Source organism: Poecile atricapillus, chromosome 7 (genome assembly GCF_030490865.1).
Source record: "Poecile atricapillus isolate bPoeAtr1 chromosome 7, bPoeAtr1.hap1, whole genome shotgun sequence".
In the NCBI taxonomy this organism is placed as follows: Eukaryota; Metazoa; Chordata; class Aves; order Passeriformes; family Paridae; genus Poecile; species Poecile atricapillus.
Genome location: NC_081255.1, coordinates 20,866,747 through 20,888,878, shown reverse-complemented (window position 1 = coordinate 20,888,878; position 22,132 = coordinate 20,866,747). Strand labels below are relative to the sequence as shown.

The following is a 22,132-nucleotide window of genomic DNA, read 5'->3' as shown; positions in this document are numbered from 1 at the left end:
GTAGAAGGCTGGCTGGGGACATAGCCTATGTATGTGGAGGCCTTTTCTCATAATTGCTGATAGTTTGGAAGGATGAATTAATTAGTTTTCATGTTTTTGAAATCATAAATAGTTGCATGTTTTCCTGCCCTGTCACAGTAGTAGAGTTGTGAAATATTAACAGAATTTCAGTTCACTTGAATTTCCAAATTCAGGAATTCTATTTTTCCATATTCAGAAATACTGCTTTTTCAGTATAAAGCACATGCATCAGGCATAATTTTGCAATTTCTTTGACTTTTGATCTATATCTGTGTGCCAGACATAATATTTCAGCACTTTTTGTACTTATATTACAAACTGATATTTTGATTATGGAAATTTCCACTAAAAAATGCAACTGGCCAAAGTTTTGGCTTGCATTTACTCCATTTATATCACAAACTATTTGAATCCTTGAGCAGTCACTTCAGAAAAGATAGTTGTGCAATGTAGAGGTTGTTAGAGTTCATTGGCATATTTTCAAAGACATGGGCATAGATGCCAAAATTTATGTGTGTACAACTTGAATTAGAAAAATTACAGTGTTTGTGAGTTTTAAGTGTAGAACATAATAATTGTTCAGAGTTTATTCTGAATGCATTCAAATTAAATCATATCTCAGAATGATGGGGATTCTTTTTTTAATTAAACCTACAATTGCAATTGAAAGAAAGACTTAGTATGCTCAATATGATAGACAATACTTTTCAACATGAAGTTATTTCTTGCAGTTGTAATTATTCTGGAAATTGTTCTGAGTTTCATGCTGCAATAGTTAAGTCACCTCAAGTCTGGTTCTGTGGTGATAATTTTGCTTTTTGTTTATGGCTCCTTCCTCTCTTTATTGTTACTGGGGGTATTTTGCTAAGTCACCTATATTTCTCTCCCTTCCTCTAAAATAACATTTCACATGGGAAGCCTTGGGCTTTGCTGACGGCTTTTTCACTTCTTCATAACCAGGTCAGAGTGAGAATAGAGGTGAAGGACATTTAATCATATTGACCATGTACAGACATAGTTCACTATTATTTACTGGCCATGACATTATTATCCTCCAGCAAATCATTTAGACTGAGACGCAAAAGGCTTTTGGGAGCAGTATTCCCAACTTGAAAAATATGAAACAGCAGGTAGCAATCACAGCACAGTTCCTGGGAGTAATTCTTCTCTGGCAATTGCTTTGCCCTCTAATCGTCCCAGCTGAGAAAGCATGAGAAACCAGAGGAAGAAGTGTGAGAAGTGTAGTGGCTGAAAAATAATCTGCCATGTGCACTGTAACCAAAGAGCTATATTTGTAGTGTAGCTTACTTAGTGTTAGTAGCATGTGAGAATTTTGCCTTGGTAAGCGTTTTAACATGTTGCTCAAATCACTTCTATGTTTCTCAGTTTAATAGTACTGCACATGAACTCTTTTTTGACAGTATTGCCTTCTATCTTAATTTGCAGCTCTGAATTTATAAGCATTTGTGCTTGTGTCTGTGCACATTTTTGCACGAAATGAGAATGGGAAGTATGAGGGGGAAGTATGAAGTTCCTCAGTACATCTTCTGAGGAACTTTTAACTTCACTATTTCTGTAGCCTGTCGTGCCTTTGGGCACCAGGGTTATTATATCTATGAGAAAAGAGCATGTAAGTAATGAGCGGTGGGAAACCATTAGTATGCCTGAAATGGTTTAATGAAAGCTTGGATCATGATACGTCAGGAGCTGTTCTTATCATTTGGACAGCTCCATCTGCATCTTTAATAATTAATTCAGTTCAGTAAGAGTTCAGGGTGCACACTCATTTAGAAGCCTTCAGAGAGCACCTCTCTCTCTGCCAGTCCCAGGGAGAAATAGGCTTCTGCATGGCTATGAGCAAAGATCTGGAGATACAAGAGCAGTTTTAGAGCTGCATTTGCCAGGTAACAAAAGCTCCGGGGAGTTCAAAAAGGGTCAGAACATGTGCAGTTCAGCTAGGTTACTTCAGAGTGGTGTTTCTGTTCTTCTGTCTTATCGTATCCATGTCAGCACTGCAGGCTGTGTGGAATGAATTTTAAGCTGCTAAGCTCAAGGCAGACGTGATTCCATTGAGCAGGTTCGTGGCTATAAAACAAACAGTGCATTTCTGTAATCTGTGGTCAGAAAAGCCTGAGCACTTTGACTGCCATGTAGATCCAAATCCATTCATGCCCAAGGAACGGGTGGTGTCGGTTTAATTTAGCCAAGACTGTTGCAGTTTGCTTCTCCCAGCTCGCAGACAGAGCCCACGCATAAGTCTACCAATGGCTGTCTAAGCAAAAATTGCTAAGATGCTGCATTTCATTAACACAGAATGTGTTAAATGTTCTCACCCATGTTGAAGTTTTAGTGCTTACCTAAGTCAGTGGAGGTACAGATGTACACATAACTTAGCTCCACATGTGAAAATCGATCGTATTTGTAAACTTATTTTTAGAAATAATGCATGCTTATATTGCTGTAGTAGACATTTGATAAATTGTATTTTATCTATTAGTCACAGGGGAAAATTTATAATATTTTTTTGCAAAATCTAGCTTTATTTTGCTACTAATTCATTGTACCTGCAGCAAATTCCAATTGATCAGTCTTCTGAGCAGGTTAGTACACCCACTTTTTTAAAAAGTTAATTTGAGTTGGACACACTCTCTCAAAATTACGTAGGTTTCAGGGGCTAGAAAGACAAATTTCCTACTTATACCTTTTCTCATGTTCAGTTTCTTCTGATTTCCAAGAGACATGGCCATATGTTTGTTTCCTGTGAAAGAAGCATGATCTTCCGGGGTGCTGCATTTCATTATTACCGTAAAAATTCTTCATATTTTATATTTTAAAGTAATAACTTGTTATTTTTAAAATATATATCAATTGTCTTTCACTTTGTTCTATCTAATTACATTTGTCATATTAAGAGATGACAGGTGTATTAGAAGCTACTCTAATTTTTTTTTCCTTTTTGACTTTACACAAAATTCTAAAATGAGGATATAGATTAAGCTAGTTCTCTATCCAGTATACCATCTCTCCCGGTAGACAGTAAGTTTTAGAAAGTAGATTAGAATCAAGTATAAATATAAATTAAATAGTATCAATTCAAATTTTTGCTTACTATTACCAGCTAATGTTTTAAAAGATCTCATATTATAGCTCCACCTTCTGTAGCTGTGTGTTCTGTCACTCCTTGGTATCGTACCAGAATCTTCAAATCCAAACCTCATGCCTGACCAGACTTTTAATTTCTTATTTTTAGCCTTCAAAAGAGTGCTCGTCTGATTTGCAGACACACAGCATGAAAGAGATTTTACAGACTTGATTAAGGGTATAATTTCAGGACTGTTTGAGATGTATACATTGTGCATCTGTGTGTGTGTTTGCACAATGTATTTATGTTTTTTATTAGCATTGAAGAGGGGTACTGTTCAGTACTGTTCAGCTGCAGATTTTGGCTCGTCTGGGATAATACAGCCCAGTTGTCAGGATGAGGTCCAGCCAGTCACTGACCATTTATATTACATGAAGTGATGAGAACACCACCATTGTCAGAGGCCCATTTTTTCTCTTAGAGGGTTGTTCTCAAAAGTCTCTCTTACCATTCACATGGGCCTTTGCATGACCTCTGAGTACTGCATGCTTGTGGTAAGCATTTCTTAAAGAAAGGTGTGCTGCTCAGGCCATCTGTCGAGCTTGGAAAACATCTACAAATTCATTTGCTTAGATCAGTAACAGTTCAGTCCTCACATAAGCAATTCAGGTTGAAAGGAGCTTCAGGAGATCTGTGGTCTCTTCTCAAAATAGCCTCAGCTCTGAGCCAGACCACGTTTCTCAGAGCTGAAAAAGCTTTGCTTGTGCAAATGAATACAAAAGTCGTAGCTGTGTTTTTTTCTCCTCCCCTACACATTTCTCACCAAGAAAAGTAATTCAACTATTCCTTATAAAAGCAATTATTTTCCAGCAAGTTCCCTCCCCTCACTTCTTAGTGTCTTTCATGAGAAAAAAGAAAAAAAAAAAGGCAGAGTGCCCAAAAGTCTTTTAACTCATGAGTTCCTCCAAAACAATAAATTTCTAGATGAAAAACAGGGAGCCAAAAGCAAATCTATAGAAAGGTTTGGTTACAGTATCTGTAAGCAAGCAAAATAGGGTTTTTATAATGATAGAATGTGTAACAGAAATGCCAGCATGTTTGAACAAGTGGCAAACCATGGTCTTTTGACTGCTGAAACTGAAAACTATGCAATATTTCACAGTGATGGAGAAACAAGTATCATATGCTCAGTTGTCATAGTTACTTTGTCTTCAAAGTACAGTATTTTTCCTTTTTTCTCAGAGGGACTTTTTCAGCTGCTGTGATACGGCATTATTATTTCTGTGGGCTGGTTTTGTGGGTGTTTACCTAAATTACAATGAAAATGTCACTTAAGAAACTGCTTTGTGTAGTTGTTCCCTGGTGCACCAAGGACATATATACCCAGACAGAGCTGAGTACCTGCATAAAACCTGTTTAATACATTGGAGCGTGGCTCAAGCTCTGGGCTAAGGCCATGTCTGCTCACATGTCACCAAAGGATCCTCAGTATGTGAATACAAGTTTTTATTTGTCATGTGGCAAACCAGCACTTCAGTTGTACAAAGAATCAGAGGATAAAACCCTCTTGTTTCATAAGGCAGTCATTTATGGGCTAAGCCATATCTATGAGTTTTTGATCCAAGAATGATGATGCAAGTACAATACAGGATACTCCAGGGTAGCTACTTAGGCAAGGATTAGCTTCCAGCTGTGCTGTAAATACTATTCTGAACTGGATTGTGCACTCCCAGATGCATAGGTTGCAGCCAAAGTTGATGTACGTGTTAGGATTGACACAGGGCATGTGTCTCAGCTCTTAATCTGTTTGTTTTCACAAAAAAGCAAATTGAGGTTGCATTTTTCAAGCAGGCTGAAGAAGTTCATGTTATGTCAGCTACCAAACTATGCAAGAAACTTTTTCAAGTAGAGAAAAGTAAAATCTGTGTGCAAAGACATGGAACTGAGTATGAGGTCAGTTGCAGAGCCCATGCCCTGTCAGGTGCAAAGGCCGGGAAGAGAAGTAACTTGTTTTCTCATCCAATGAAGTTACGCAGTACAGTGGAAACCTAGATAAGAGGAAGAGATCACAATGATAGAAGAAATGGTTTTTCTCATCTGGTTAGTCATTTCCTATAAGAATCATAAAAGATAATCACGAAGATCATGAATTATTGACACTTCTGTTACATTTTGCAGCAACGGAAATATGCTTAACTTACACAATGAACATACATCAGCTTAAAGGTCAAGTATTTTCAGCCAGTTCTTGAAACACAAACAGAAATCAATCATAAAAGATTATTTTCCTTATTTGTATCACAAACACCCTTTTCTATTAATCTCAACATACAATTGTAAGAATGTTACACTTTGCATGATAAGATCAAAAGTTGCCAGGCACTATTCTGGTGTTGAGAGCTACATTATAGTTCATGCTGTCCATCCTGATTTGGAGACAGCAGCAGGAGTAATAACATGATTGCCTGTAGCAGTAGGAACTGTTTCTATAATACGTATTCTTATTAACAGACTCTGATCAGCCTTCAAAATAGTCATCTTTTCAAGATTAACACCAACTCTTTATTAGGATTTCTGTGACATTTCTGACCATTGAGGCACAGCTGCAGGAACACATCTGGCATGAACTGGTATCCTCAGTGTTACAAAAGTAGTAAAGATTCTGAAGCTGTTTTAAACCAAAGGCTGCCCAAATTGAGAGACTGCCCTATCAGCAGTGTTTTATATATTTATATATATATATGTGGAAGATTATAAGAATGGGGTTCTCTATCTATTGTATGCGTTATAAGGATGTCCAAGCATATTCTTCCATCTTCTCTCAGCTTTTGGTGCAGCTACTTTGTGTGGACCATTGTAGTAGTAGACAAGGATGTGTGTCTTCTTGCTGAAAGGACATGGCTCTTACTGATTTCAAAGATACAATTTTGTCTGGCTTTTCTCTGTGATACAGAACAGCACAAACTAATTACTGAAATTAATTTGATACATTTTTTAGCCAGGATTCTGCAGGCATCCTTGTATTTGGCTTGCCTGTGCTTTTCACAGGCTTTGAAATCGATAGGAGAAAGACACCCAGTAACTTTGATATCTGCGATTCTGTTTCACAATAAGAGGATGATAAAAAATTTCCTTCAGTATCTTCCCTGGTGTTACCTTTATGAATGACACAACAAGAATAAGATGCCACAGTCCTTCAAGTGGCACACACAGTCTCACTTCGACAGAATCCAGACTACAAAGGGAAAGAGGGCAGCAGGAGGGTGCACCACCAGCGCATGTCTATGGCACTATTAAGTTTGATGCATTTGCTACATCTTTGTGTTTCTTTTTCTTTTTTTTCCTCTCTATTTCTTTTTTTCCAGTTACATTTAAGGTCTTTTCAAGACCCCAGTAGGATTGTGAGAACAAAAAGGAATAAAAAAAAATAAAATAAAGGAGAAACCAGGAAAGGTGAAAAACATTTCAAAATCAGGATGGGGTGATAAAAAGACAACTAGTATAGCCCAGTAAAAGGGTGACCATAGTCCTGAGAGAGAGATGTGGAACAGGGCCAGAGGTGACAGGTAAAGGTGAGCAGGTGATGAGCAAAACATGCTGGAGGACAGAGCTAGAGTGACAATGGCAAGTGTTGAACATGAGTTAAGTATGGTAGCTCACGATGATGTGGTGCATTTGGGAAATTAGGTGAAACAAGGACTTCTAATATTTTTATCCTCTTATCCTTATTTGCAGTTGCAGTTTGCAGACCATCTGATGTAGTTACCAATTTTCACTGCTTACTTGGAAATAAACTACAGGGTTTTTGTTTAGCCTGTACCATCATCATTATTCAACCTATTACTTGAAGTAGTTTAATTTCATTCTTATCTGTTTTGACAGCTGAATCTTATCTTCCTGGTGATCACATTGTGCAAAATGGTGAAGCACTCAAACACTTTGAAACCAGACTCTAGCAGGTTGGAAAACATTAAGTAAGTGCTTTGTGTTCAAGTATGAGAACTATGATTATTTTCTGATTGCTGAACTGATTGAAAGCTACTCTCCATTAGGAGCACATGCTATTGTCTCCCAGCAACTGCAGATGTCAATTAGAAGCAAACAGAGCCAATCCTGCTTTCGTCACTTTGTTGCTGTAATGTCACAAACGGCGGTCAAAATTAGATAATTTCAGCCTGGAACTAGTGCCAAGAAACTGTTTCACGGAAATGCCACATCACTGTAGTAATTTCATTTGCATTTAAAATGCAGTTCAAAAATGATGTTCCTGTTTGCATGGCTGATATGATTATATTAAGTTTGTTTTGTTAAATGACTTTTTGATTTAGGGATTCTGAGCAGTTTCTACTCGTAATCCTGTTCTCCCAAGAGAATTGACTCTATTATTATTGTTAACTTGAAGATTATCTGCTGTTTTCATGCTAATTTAACAAATGTTTACTTTATCATGGTGTTCTACTGTAGTATCCCTTTTGCAGAGTAATATAAATTTTATGTAACTAACAAGGCTTTGGCAGCTTTCGCTTCTTTAGATAGCTTTTTACTGTATTCTCTATAGCCTTACGTTGTATTCAAGGTTTTTGTTACCAACACTGAAGGGATGGTGCAACTTTCTAACGCTGAGGGTTGGATGTGAAAGGGTCTTACAGATCTGCTTTGAACGTTGGAAATGGCAAAGGGAGACTTTCAGTAAGGATAACATTGTGAACTAGATGTTCTAGATAGGTCAGTATCAGCTTCATTGCATGTTGCATGATGAGAGAGAGAGCTAATCTTTAGCATCTCTCTCTTTTCTTCCTTTTCCTCTTTCTGTCTTCTCATCCACACCAGTAATTACCGTGTTTGTGATGGCTACTATAATACGGACTTACCTGGGTAAGATAGAACCCTACATTAACAAACTTCTAGCATGATATTTAACTTTACAAACTCGGTCATATTGTGGATTTCCCTTAATTTTAATTAACTATTTTTGAGATACCTGATTTTCTAAAGACTTTTAAACTATTATATGCCTTTATAATTTTAAATTGCTTGCCTCTGCATTTTGAATTTCCTAATTTTGACTAATTTTTATAGACAATTAAAAATGCTCTTATTAATTTCTGTTTCAATTCTGTCTAATAATTTTGTTTCTCTTTTCTGCTTATAATGCTTTCTAGCTATGAAGATAATAAGCCATTTATCAAGTAAGATCATTAGTTAGATGTGGAATTCACTGACTAAATTCCCTTTCCCTTTCATTCTGTGCTGTTCGCTACAATTCCTTTTCCTTAACCTATTCATGATGGAATCTTTTTTAGATTGTTCTGTAAAGCAATATCCATATTTTTGTCACATTTCAGCAGGGTTTCTTCATGCGGAAGTTACATCCTCTAGCTTCAGTTTAGCTGAGTTTATCGGAGCATTAACGATTTGGGCTCTAGGCTTTTAATCTGCTGTTTAACCTTTGTGCATTTGTGTTGCATTATTTGGTGTCATATGGCAGCACCACTGTTTAAAATCTATGGTGTGATTAGTGGCTAAGCCAGATTTATCAATCTCTTCTCTAAAAGCAGATAAAGCAATGGAGTAGCTGGGCCTTGTGCTATACTTCTGCATTTCAAAATAGTTTTTGGCATCCTATGCAGTTCTTGAGAAAGACAAAGGTTATATCTACTCTTGCTGTTTTCACTGGAGTCTAAGAGTACTGAATTGAATTGTTCTTTCTTTAATAGATAAAAGGTTAAATCCAAGGAATTTTTACATTTGAATGTGAAACTAGTAAAAGTCAACTGCAGGAACTGAAATGTTAATATTGGATTTGGCGAAGTACATTCTCATAAGTAATGTTACTAAAATTAATTTTCTTTTACAGATCCTGGGTCCTGGGTGCATTTGCTCTTCTGTGTCTCCTTGGCCTAACATGGTCATTTGGTCTGCTGTTTATAAATGAGGGGACCGTTGTGATGACATATCTCTTCACAGTATTTAATGCTTTCCAAGGAATGTTTATTTTCATCTTTCATTGTGCCCTTCAAAAGAAAGTAAGTTACCAAAACCACAGATGAACGTTCCCTAACTTCTTAGAAATCTCACACATAATTCTTAAGAAAATAGAGATAAAATTAACAATTTGAAAAACTGGAGTATTTTGAAGTAGTTTGAGAAGGGGACTAGAATTCCAATGCAGTTCTTGGTGTATGTGCTAGTGGGAGTCGTGTGACTGCTCTGTGACCCAGACAGATTTAACATGGATACAGGATTTCCAACTTGGGCTTGCAAAGTTTGGAGGTTTTGTGAAGAAAATGTAAAAGTTTAACACTGGTAATGTGGTACATGTTAGCCTGGACTTACAGCCAAAAGTCTTCTATGTCCACATGAAACAAGTCCTGCCTTTGCTGCAGTGCTGCAAACAAAGGATTGGTTACAACATCAGCCCATATCAACCTGGAAATGCTCCCCTTTTCCCAGCTCAAGGCAGAGCACCTCTCCTGAGATCCCATTAAGCTGCCACATAAAGCCATGGGTGATAGGCAGGGATTGTACTATGTGTGCTCATTCATTACAAAAATTAAGTGGGATGTGAAAATTAATTTTATTATGAACTTTGACACACCTTATAAAAAAGTAGTCATTAATGCTAGATGGCTGCTAACAGGAGTAGTTTTCTGAAGATGGAAAAGATGCCAGCATTAATACTTTTTTCCCAAGTGTTTGCCTTCCCCAGAAATCCCAATAGCTTTGTGCTCTTCACTGAAGTCTCCCTCAGGAGTGGGATGAGCTAAATTTATTCTGCTCCCCTTCACTGGATGAAAGCAGAAGGGTCTATAAGGAACAGGTCTTCTGGAAAGAGAGAGAGACAGAGGGAGACAGGGAGAAAGCTTGAAGGAGAGAGGGGAGCAAGCAGGAGAGAAGAAAAGTGAAGGGTGCAGCTCTGTGGGACATTTTTTTGGGTTCCCTGCACCCCTTCTCTTCCACAGAGGGTGGAGATTGCTTCCAAGGATGTCTTAGAGGTACTTTAATGAGGAGTGCATAAAAAATGCTGACAGCCTTTGTTGAAAAGCAGGACACATGAAAGTAATGAGAGTTGAGAGGAAGGGTGAACATCAAAAAATCCCACCCAAACAAATTTAACATGAAATGCAGTATGTCCTATATTTGGAAATATCCAATTTGCAATATTTAGATTCTAAATATTTTTACCAATTTTAGGCTGGAGACCTAGCAGTTATTAACTCCCATTATAATTAGCTCACCAGAGGCATAATTAACTGATATTTATAAGATGGTTTGAGACCATTGCATAAAGTGTTGTTGTGTAAATACAAAAATCCCATGCTCATGTTCTCAACTGTACCAGTCCTAACATTACCAGCATCTCTAAATGTGGTGTAGACAGTGGCATCCAAAGGTGTTTTAGGGAAAGATCTGCTAGACAGAATTTTACCCAGATGAACATGACACTCCACTCATTTGGAGAGAACAAAAGCACACTTAGGGAGAAGACTGAGCCTGTGAGAAGAAGATAGGGAAGAAAATGCAAACATTCTCAAAATGGAAATAATTTCTAGGTTAGGGTTTTATATGTTTCCCTTTTTACTGTTTGTATTAGACTTGAAAATCAGAAACAGATTCCTTTTTTATTTCTTTTCACAGCTGTGCATTGTTTTAATATAAAGTGGAGTCAGCAAAAAGCAATATTAAAATACCAGTCAAGTGTGAAAAAACATAACCTAGAGCAATAAGATTTATACCTGAAAGAATGTTAAAGCTGCCATTTAAGATTTTTAAGTGTCACTGCCTTTGACTGGATATTGTTCTATCCTCTGTCTGCATAGCTAATGTAGTCTTTTTATTCTGTTATTACTACTTGGTCACTAAATTGAACAGAGAAATAGAATTGTGGAAGTGAAAACTATTATGTTTCCAGTTCTGACGAGATGATAGTGCTGTTGCTTCCATCAGTATCCAACAAGCTATAATTTAGAAATAATGACAGTGGAATGTGCAGTCCTGACAGATAATGTACATTCACTGCAATATAGGCATTAGGCAAAACCAGCCCTGGAGGGTGGTATTTGGGTAAAGATACAGTTTTGTTTTCTATTGTCTCTACTGTGTAGTGGTTTAGAACATTTAATATCCATTAGTGTTCAGGAATATATTTTCTTAGGTATTATCTCTATACACCATCTAGTGATGGTGTACGCAGACCTACATTTCCCAGGGTTAAAAATTATAATTCTAAGTTGTTTCATTTCTGTTTTAATTTTTTGCATGTCTTTTGTGCTGATATAGATAGGGGTTGACTTAAAATTTGTACCATATAGTTTTATAAACAGCTGACTTACTGTGCCTATCTTCAAATTGAAGCACAAATAATTCAACCTTTTTTCCTCCCTGTGATTTATAGAATCAGAATACAGTATGTATTCTGTGAGTAAAACTCCTGTAGAAAACAGCACATTACATATGTAAATCCACACTATTAATTTTTTGCATTTTCTTCTCTCCCCTTTTTACATACACATAACTTTCTGTCTTATATATTCATAGGTCAGGCAGAATTTCCAGATTAGCTGAAATCCCTCTTTTCACAGAAACTCCTAAGTCTCATTGATGTAGAAGAGACACTTAAGTTCCCATGTAACGTGGTGGAAGATTTATGAATTTAGGCTTATACATCTGTAAGAATTCTATCCAGTGTCCTTTCACAGATGCAGTCTTGCTGCCAAGACATGCTCATGCGCTTCCTTATCCAAAAACAGTGGCCAGTGAAGTAGTCACGGAATATAAGAGAATTAACTGCTCTGTAGAATGATCTTGATTATTTATGGCAATTCTTATCACACAAAACAAAACTAAAGCTTCTAGTAGGTCACTGGAAACAGAAGGTGAATAAATGCAGCCACTGAAGCTGAAGTCATTAATTAGTTTTGCTGCTCTGTCAGGGAAAAAAAAAAATCGTAAACATAGGTATATTCAAATTTCTAGATTCAACAAAGACAGGAATTAGAACTCTACATTTTGGTCCTAAAAGTGGAAGGTGCTTCATCCCAGCTTTTATGGTTCAAAAAGCGCCTCTGGAACACTGACAAGCGGCTCCACCAGCACAGCTGGGGCTGTGCCTGGAGTGGGGCAGTGGTGTTTGTGAGCTCTGCTCAGTGCCAGGGCAGGTCTGGCTGTTTGAAGTAGCAGCTGGATGAGTTACACAGAATAAGAAATGCCTTTACAGGCATTGCAAGTTTTGCACTCTTAGTGGAAATCGTCGCATAAGGGGCAGTACTGAGCAGTGCTCAGCTGCTAGGATGGGAGGACAGGGTTTCTGTGCTTTCTACACCAAAAACTCATAAAAACCACTCTTTTCAGCCAGCATTCAATTCAGGTAAACTTAACTATATTAATCTACAATATGAAAATGAAATAAAAACAATTCTATAACTAACTCAGTAATGATTATTCAGGGACATGTCTAAGAAGTGTGTGTATACCATGGAAATAATTGGTTCAAAACTCCTGGGTAGCTGCTAATATTGCGACTGAGTAGGGAGACATACGTGGTTCTGCTAATAGCCAGCAATTTGGCAGACAAGAATTATCTATTTGTTTGAAAAGTGAGTAGTTTCAAGGCAAGGTTCATGTGTTTCTGCCAGCAGATATTTAAAACTATTTTGTGTGCTAAGCAGTTTTTTTTCCCCATAGGTACGTAAGGAATATGGGAAATGCTTCCGGCATTCCTACTGCTGTGGAGGACTTCCAACTGAGAGTCCCCACAGTTCAGTGAAGGCATCAACAACGAGAACTAGCGCTCGCTATTCCTCTGGCACTCAGGTAACAAAGATTTTGACAGCATCTTCTAATTACCTCATTTATGAAAAGCCTACTGAGATGTCTTCCAATCAGGAAGACTAATTGTCTTCTCATTATTGTCATTTGGATGGTAAATACATACTTCTGCATAGTAGAATTATTTCTTTTTAAACATTTACTTTGGTTTGGCAAGGTATTTAAATGCCTTATTTTTCTCTTACAGATAGGGACTGGTTTATAGGAAGGTTTATACCATCATGTTTCATTGAAATGAAGTTTAATAAATTAAAATTTTAATAAAAATAAGAAGGAATTTTCACCATGTGCTAGAAGAATGTTTTACTTGAGGCTAAAATGAACACAAATATCCTACATAATATCACATGAATAGGAAAAAATCTTTCTGTCAAAACCTACTATGCTTTTGTCTCGCTGCTTTGTGTTAACAGAGTCGGATAAGGAGGATGTGGAATGACACTGTGAGAAAACAATCGGAATCGTCTTTTATCTCAGGTGACATCAACAGCACTTCAACACTTAATCAAGGTCAGTCACTGGGAACATTTCAGTTTTAGAATACATAAATTTAATACAGATTTTATATCACTTAACACATAAGAATTGAAAAGAATGTTTAAAAAATAAATCTGGAACAAAACCGGAGTTTTAAAGTTATCCACCAGCACTTTTGAAAACCATGTTTCCTTAACTGGCCCCTGCTATAGAAGTTTAATTCTTCAATTCATGAGAATGTATTTAAATTAGTTTCATCAATAATTTAGCTTAAAAGCAAGATCATAATTTTAAATCTTTCTTAACCTTTATAGGTTAAATCTGAAATAGAAATATGAGTGCAGTAACATTTTAATGCATATTTGACTGATTTTTAGGTGCAGAAATTTTCCCAGTGAAATCTAATTGATATCATTTCTATGCAAAAGATGTCTGTAAAGCATTTATCTTTTCTATTTCAAAGAGCATCATATCTGTAACATGGGATAGAATCCAGATTTTCAGGCACAGAGAAGTCAGAACTCAAAACTTCTCACTTCAGATAGACTTTGAAATCTGTAACCTCATTCTCATGTCCAGACAGAAGACCAGGGCATTAACCCAGCCAGCTTGTCGCTCCCTTTCTCCCCTCCCCTGTGTGTTTTGAAGGCAGTTGGAGCCAGCAGTGGAGAGAGGACTGCTGTGCAAGCCAGGTTTGAAGCCTGTTCTTCCACCCAGTCCTTAAGTGGAGAGCAGGTAGCCCTGGTCTCACTGCAACCGGTTCCTGCTCAGCGCAGAAACTTCCAGACAGAAAATTCAGATTCAGGATTTGACAGCAGGGACTTGTATTTACATTCATTTTGGAAGTAAAAAACGTGGTGTTTGCAAAGCAAAAGGTATCAGAAAGTGTGATTCTGTTTTTGCTGTTTGGTATCTAGAAAGTGGGTAAGGCCTGTGTGTCTCACTGCTCCTCACACCCCCTTATGAATCCTGCATGTTCTTCTGGCAAAAATCAAAATTAAGTAACTTCTAGGTAGAAAAGGTGTATTTTTCGTGTCCCCTTCACTGTCTTACTAAAATTCAAAAAATACAAGCTACATAAAATTTGTTTTTTACCCTAATTTGCTGTCTCTGACTCCTGAGGTTTGCTCTAACTGTGCTGCACTGTTAGTTAATTCAGTGTTCAAGAGAGGTCTCAGCAACTTCTCCCTGTTTCTAGTTCCAGACTCAAGTCACTGGAGATGTTCTGCCATGATTAGAAAAATTGGTATCAACTGTATTCTGTTACAATATTGTCACTATCTCAGTGATAAATACATATAAGGGTAGTTTAATAATTAATGGCAAGTGTCATTTTTTCCTTTAAAATAAAAATCAAGCTTTTAATTAAGTTTTTTTTTTCCTTGTCACAAAGAAATTTAGATTGAAAAAAAATCTTAACTACAAATTATACTAATTATTCTAACCAAGATTAAATATAGTACACAAAATAAAAGAGCCCAAGCAAAATATATTTCAGTTTTTATTTCTTTATGAACTTTACAGTGGAACAAAGCTTTTTTTAGTTGATCACTAACACAAACTTTCAAATAAGTTTAGCATAGTCAGACAATAATTCTCTGAGTGTTAGAAATTTCTGCTCATTTCTGCTACTAAGTAGCTCTGGGAGTACAAAAGCATTAATATTTGGAATATATATCATTCCTTGCCAAATAAAAATATTTATACTATAAAAATATAGCTGCCTTTTTAATTCTCCCTGGGTCTGTAATACAGACCTGATGTACCAGATCTGATCCTGATGTACTGCTTTGCAAAGTAATAAAAAAGAAACTTGAATTTTATCTTATTGAAATGCTTAAGTTAATTTTTAAATCACAGCATTTTTCTTGTAGTAGCTAGAAATCAGAGATTGACTTTTCAATAATTTTTCAAAACATGCTGGGTTTTTTTTCTGATTATTCTAAGTTGTTTAAAGAGTGTTGCATTAACATGTAAATTTGAGTTTATAAGAGTTTAAAAGAGTCTGTTCATGTAGTATTTGTCTTACATTGTCTTATACTGTTTGTAAACTGATAGTTTAAAGAAATTTGTCATTCGAGGAATTCTTTTTTAAAACCTGGCAGATAGGTTTGCAGCATGAATGTCCCAAGAGAAAATGTGAATGCTCTGATTTCTTAGAGCAAATATTTTGCTTTCCCCTCAGCATGCATACTTTTGCATACACTAAGATATGCTTCTTGCAGTTTGTCATCCACCGTCTGTTTGAAAACAGCAATTCCCTTCCACTATCTGTCTGTTTTTAATACAGTGAGTAACAGCTCTGATCCTGTCATAAGAGGTTTTTCAATACCTTTCAGTTTGCAAAATTCAGTTCTCTCAATTCTGGACAGAAGTGTTCCCAATGATCATTTTTAAAGTTCTAGTAGCTTTATGTAGTACCTTGATGTCTAAACATTTAATCGCTACTCTTGTGTAACAGTGATTTTGTATACATTAGTAAATATCACTTTCACTAGATGTTTACTTTGGGGATTTGGACAGCACCTGAATCACTGAAATCTAACTATATTTTCCTGCTCCCATTTCCAATGCATAGCTCAAATACACCAGAAATTTTCAGCTGAATTACATTTTAGAAATCCTACGTGATTCATGATGAATAAAAATTATTCTTTATTGAAACTGTCAGGCTAAAATTAAGGAACTGACATTTTTTTTCTGTTTCTTTTGCTTTAGGAATGACTGGCAATTACCTACTAACAAACCCTCTTCTTCGACCACACGGCACTAACAACCCCTATAACACATTGCTCGCAGAAACAGTTGTATGTAATGCCCCTTCAGCTCCTGTGTTTAACTCACCAGGTGTGCTTACACTTCCTGAATAAACTGCTTTTCTTGGCTCGCTCCAAATTCCCTCTTTTCCCTAGATAGAAGCTCAAGTTGCAATACCCCAGCCGTACAGTCTGAATTTCTGAAATAAATTTGGGAAATACAGTGTTGCCAATGTCAGCTTGTAAAACTGCACTATATTATAGTAATGCCTTTGCCCTCACAGTATTTACCAATAATTATCCATGTTTTTAACACAGGTGGCATAAATCTTAATATACTATTAAAGGACTGACACCACATGGTCCGAGAGCCCATCTTCAAGATATATATCACTTAGAGGTATCATGTCTATGCAATATAAGGTTGACTCTAAAGCTTGCTGAGAAAACCCTGCTTATGGAATGGATGAGATACTAAAGCAGTGCAAGGCATCTTGGCACCTTTGGATACCCCGGAGTAGAAAATTGTATCCAGCATCAAAGAGATCTAAACTATAGTATAGTGCAGCTTTATGGGAGATCATTTTCCTGTAGGAAAATCCTGAGATTAACAGTTAGAACAGTTTAGTTCTGTAGGAATAAAGGGTGTCATCATTTACCTAACATTTTGTTGTTACATTATCTACTTGCTTTTTTTAACGATGTTGCAGTTCATCAGTAAATATCTTGCAGATACTGTTTGATGAGTCCTAAGATCACTTTAGTGTAAATAGTATGATAAATCTTTGAAAAAGAGCTCATAAAACTTTGTTTCCAGTTTTTATTTCAAGTCTCCTTTTTAACTGAACTGTAGTTTCTATTTTCATTCTCTTGTTTTCTTACTTTCCTTATGCTTTCCTCTAGCAACCTACAGAGAGACAAGTATGGGAGTAAAACTTAACTTTGCCTATCAAATGTAAATTTTTTCAGCATGATTTTTAATGGGCACAATTAAAACATAACTAGCGGTCATGAAGTAGACTCAGCGGGCAAGTGGTTCACAATTTGCAAATAAAATGTTTCCACATTCAAAAAGTACTTGCATACTGCTTTTTGGGAAACGCCATAAGGTCTGTAGCAAACCCTATTGATAACACAAGTTATGCAATGCTGAAATAATTTGCTGTTTAAAACCAAAGCAGTGTCATGCTGAAGTGCTTAACAATTTACTTATATTTTAACATTCCTACAGTAATCTTGCTACAGGCTATGAAAGATTTCAAATTAATTACCTGATCATGGGCAACAAAATTTGCCTCATCAAACCAATTTGAATATATTCTAACATGCTTAACTCTGCAGTATATCATAGAAAACTCATTTTGGATTATCAGATGTATTTTGATATCTCTTTAGCAGAGGAAAAGAAAATTAAAATTACAGAATTAAATCACTTTCATGAGGGAAATGAATCCAGCATGTGGTCCATGTGTTGTCTACTTTTATAAATGCCATATGTTCTACACAGCTAAATCCATTGCAAGAAAAATCTTGGAACGTACATGAAATTGCAAAACTACATAGTTGTTTAATCAAAGCTTAAAGAGACCTTTCAAACAACCCTCATCACTGTTCAAATCAGTACACATGGAGAAGAGTTAACAATAACACAAATGCAAAATGACTTGCAAATTGCTCAGAATTTGTTTGGAAATTATTACTCCTTTTTTAAAGTTGAAGACAAAAAGCTCTTCATAAGAAAATGCAATTTCTTTTTAATTAAAAACAATATTTCCAGAGAATTTTGAATTTTCTAGGATAAGCTGCAGCTTTAATTATGAAAAAAAAAAAATCCACAAAATGAGAAAACGTAAAATCTTTTCCAAAAAACTTTTCCCTTATACTCCTCCAAGCCTTGCATATTATGCAGCAGCCTCACAGTGGTCAGTTTCATTTCAGTAAAGTCACTTCATTCTTTCTTTACTTCCAGACATATCTGTAGATAAAGTGCTTTTCTAGGAACACTCTAACCATCTGATTTCCATGGTTCAGATTGTTTAATTTCTTGCAAAGTTTTTTTTTTTTTTTTTCTTTTTTTTCCTTTGCTTGGGAAGCACTGTGCTGTCATAGTTTACATGTCTTTGTGTCTGTAGGAAACCTTTTCTTTATCAAGTTATCAGAAAAAAAAAAAAAAAAAAGCCAAAACCCAAAGCATAAAGACTTTAATCATCATGAGACTTCATTTTCCCCCCTCTTAAACTCCTTTTCATGTTTTCAGCAGACTTACCCAATCTGTCATTCCCTCAACAGCTATGAGATATCAGCCATGGCTGATTTCCTCTTCCCATTCCACAACTAATATTTATTCTTTGGTTTAATTTCTGTGACCCATACTTACAGAAATTCCTAACATTTCTGCATTTGACTTCCATGCCCATGGTAACTGTGGGCCTAATTCTTAATTAACTATTCTGGTTCATTCAGCGCTGTCACTGTGACTGATGCAGACTGCAGGCAAACTTTGACCTTTAGGAGCCTGGGGCCTTTGTTGGCAGACAGAATATTAGTACAAAAAAATTACATTAAGTGGGAAAAGAAAAGCTGTTATTGCTTAGTAATCTAATTTGCTGAACCCTTGCTCTGACTAAGTTGCTGAGAAGCTCAGTAATTCTTCATCATGTTACAATAAATCATTTTACTTTCTTTTATATATCAGCTACTCTTAGGCCAGATAGCCTGAGCAGACAGACATGATGTGAGTTGTCCAAAGTGAGTCATTCCACCTGCTGTCTATCGTGTTGTTGGATGGTGCTTGTGGGCCCTGGTTCCTGTAGTGTGAAAGATGGCTGTCCTTGTTTAACATAAATTCTTTGTATTTATCCATTTTTTTCATTCTTTTCTTTACTTCATCTCCAAAAAAAAAAAAAAACAAAACCAGGAAAAAAATGTTAGAAATGTTGTCAAAGTAGTTGCTTGCCAGTTATGTGGGTTTATGTTGTACATTTACCTTCAGTTATGTCTGTGATCTAATTCCTTTTTAATTTAGTGTCGTTTAGGACAAATTCTGTTAATTTTCCTTTTTCTAAATCATGGTGATGTACTTCAAAACATAGATGTTTCCAAATGAATTGCTTTGCATTACATATGCAAGGGCATGGAGTGAACAGTTCCTTGTGGAAAAGTCACAGAATTGACACTAAATTAAGAAATTCAAATGCCACTATTCCCCACAGGAAACACACATTACTATTTTTAGACTGCATCTTTCCTATAAGGTGTGCAACTGTTTACATTTGGGAATGTTCAATAACTAACTTTTCTCAAGTTTTACTTCCAAGTACAACTTTGTCCTGAACTACATTAAAGAACTTTGTTAAAAAGAAAGAAAGAGAAAAAAAAAAAAAGAAAAAGTGGTAAAAACATGTCAGGCAATAACCAGAGCTGTCCTTTTCCGTTCCAGGACATTCACTGAACAATGCCAGGGATACAAGTGCCATGGATACTCTACCGCTAAATGGTAATTTCAACAACAGCTACTCACTGCGCAATGGAGACTATAACGACAGCGTGCAAGTTGTAGACTGTGGACTAAGCCTGAATGATACAGCTTTTGAGAAAATGATCATTTCAGAGTTAGTGCACAACAACCTGCGGGGCAGCAGCAAGAACCACAACCTGGAGCGGGCGCTGCCAGCCAAGGCTGTGATCGGCGGGAGCAGTAGCGAAGATGACGCCATCGTGGCAGACGCCTCATCTTTGATGCACAGTGACACCCCCGGGCTGGAGCTCCACCACAAAGAGCTGGAGGCCCCACTCATCCCTCAGCGGACTCACTCCCTTCTGTACCAGCCCCAGAAGAAAGTGAAGACCGAGGGAACTGACAGCTACGTCTCACAGCTGACAGCCGAGGCTGACGACCACCTCCAGTCCCCCAACAGAGACTCTCTTTACACGAGCATGCCCAACCTCAGAGACTCTCCCTACCCAGAGAGCAGCCCCGACGTTGAAGAAGACCTCTCTCCTTCCAGGAGGAGCGAAAATGAGGACATTTACTACAAGAGCATGCCAAACCTAGGAGCTGGCCATCAGCTTCAGATGTACTATCAAATCAGCAGGGGTAATAGCGACGGCTATATCATTCCCATTAACAAGGAAGGATGTATTCCGGAAGGAGATGTTAGAGAAGGACAAATGCAACTAGTGACAAGCCTTTAATAGTGTAGCAAAGAAATATTAAAGGCCACGTTCAAGTATTAAAAAGACTTAATTGGCCCCATGCAGGCTTCCTCATATCTGCTCGAAGAGACAATTCTGTTGACCCCGTGGTTCTCCAGTGACAGGGATGACTGGACCTCGCAGTTCTGTGAATTTTTATAAAACAAAAACTTTGTATATACACAGAGTATACTAAAATGAATTATTTGTTACAAAGAAAAGAAATACCAACAAGGTATTTAAGATATCTTCTGCTGCTGAGTTTAACAAAATTGTGAAAGAAAAGAGAAATAAACACTTTCCAGCCATTTTACTGCAGCAGGTTGTGAACTAAATTTGTAAATATGGCTGCACCGTTTTTTTTTTTTCTTAGGCCTACATTGTATTATATACAAGGCGTAGGCTTTAAAATCCTGTGGGACAAATTTACTGTACCTTACTATTCCTGACAAGACTTGCAAAAGCAGGAGAGATATTCTGCATCGGTTTGCAGTTCACTGCAAATCTTTTCCATTAGGGCAAAGATTGAATACATGTCTAACCACTAGCAATCAAGCCACAGGCCTTATTTCATATATTTCCTCAACTGTACAATGAACCGTTCTCATGAAAAAAATGGCTAAAGAAATTATATTTTGTTCTATTGCTAGGGTAAAATAAATACATTTGTGTCCAACTGAAATATAATTGTCATTAAAAATAATTTTAAAGAGTTTGAAGAAAATATTGTGAAAAGCTCTTGGTTGCACATATGTTATAAGCTGTTTTTCTTACACTGTTCATAGTACGATAGTTTGTTTAAAATGCAAGTTCTACCTGTTTTCACTTATTTTTTCACTGTAAACAGTGTTCTGCTTTGACAAGTTAGTTTTTATTCTTAAGTTTTGAATTTTTATTGCCAAAAAAAACATAATTTGGGGAGAAAGTTGTTTTAGAAGCCAATTATGCCAAGCCTTGCACAAATTTGGTGTAGCTAACAAAGATTGTAACTCAATTCCCTGTTCATTCTTTAATCAGGGTTGGGTGGTAAGGGGTAAAGGGGACATTGGACACTTCTCACAAGCTTTCTCGTGAATAAAAGGTGCCTGTCCTATAAAAAAAAATGAATAAAACATAACTATAACTCTTCCATATTCCTTCTGCCTATATTTAGTAATTAATTTATTTTATGATAAAAAATCAAATGAAATGTAAATTGTTTCAACAAAATTCTGCTTTTTTCATCCCTTTGTGTAAACCTGTTAATAATGAGCCCATCACTAATATCCAGTGTAAAGTTTAACACCTGTTTGACAGTAAATAAATGTGAATTTTTTTCCAAATAGGTAAAATGTGCATTATTATGTACGAAGCATAATTGGCATCAGCAGTCCTTCAATCCAGATGTGTCCTACCTAGAATGGCATCTTTACATTTCATGATTTAAGTGTTGAGAATTCAACAGAAACTGTCTATAGCCCTACAGAAGACAGGTCATCTTTACTATTCTTTTGTCACCATTGAATAGGATCAAACCCAGATATAGCAGGGTCATTAGGAAAATGTACTGTAAATTCATATATTTACATAACTTTTAAGTATGAAGGCATCTTCACTGATATTAAAATTAAGGTGGTAAACACCACTGTCATATTCTTGGCAACAGTAATTAGTGGTTAATTATTAGTGATGAAGCTGCATTGTTGCAGTGGGGAAAACACGAATAAGCAGCATTTGGCTAGCACTCTGAGTGCTATCTAAATAATTCATCCATCATGGCACTGGTTTGTGTTAG

The 22,132-nt window shown here is 36.5% G+C and overlaps 1 protein-coding gene across 6 annotated transcripts in view; it reads left to right on the top strand.

Moving 5' to 3' along the window:
- ADGRL2 (adhesion G protein-coupled receptor L2) overlaps window positions 1-21,680 on the top strand; it is a 389,045-nt gene extending 367,365 nt beyond the window's left edge. For 2 of the 6 annotated variants that reach the window (XM_058842492.1, XM_058842491.1), the window contains 5 exons: window positions 6,986-7,077; window positions 8,961-9,129; window positions 12,788-12,916; window positions 13,345-13,441; window positions 19,604-21,680. In XM_058842492.1, the coding sequence (XP_058698475.1) occupies window positions 6,986-7,077; window positions 8,961-9,129; window positions 12,788-12,916; window positions 13,345-13,441; window positions 19,604-20,358 (1,242 nt within the window). In that variant the 3' untranslated portion in view covers window positions 20,359-21,680. Of the gene's footprint in view, window positions 1-6,985; window positions 7,078-8,960; window positions 9,130-12,787; window positions 12,917-13,344; window positions 13,442-16,126; window positions 16,256-16,482; window positions 16,565-19,603 lie in introns of all 6 variants that reach the window. The other 4 variants (XM_058842496.1, XM_058842495.1, XM_058842494.1 and 1 more) reach the window with 4 other exon arrangements.
- The last annotated feature ends 452 nt before the right edge of the window (window positions 21,681-22,132 follow it).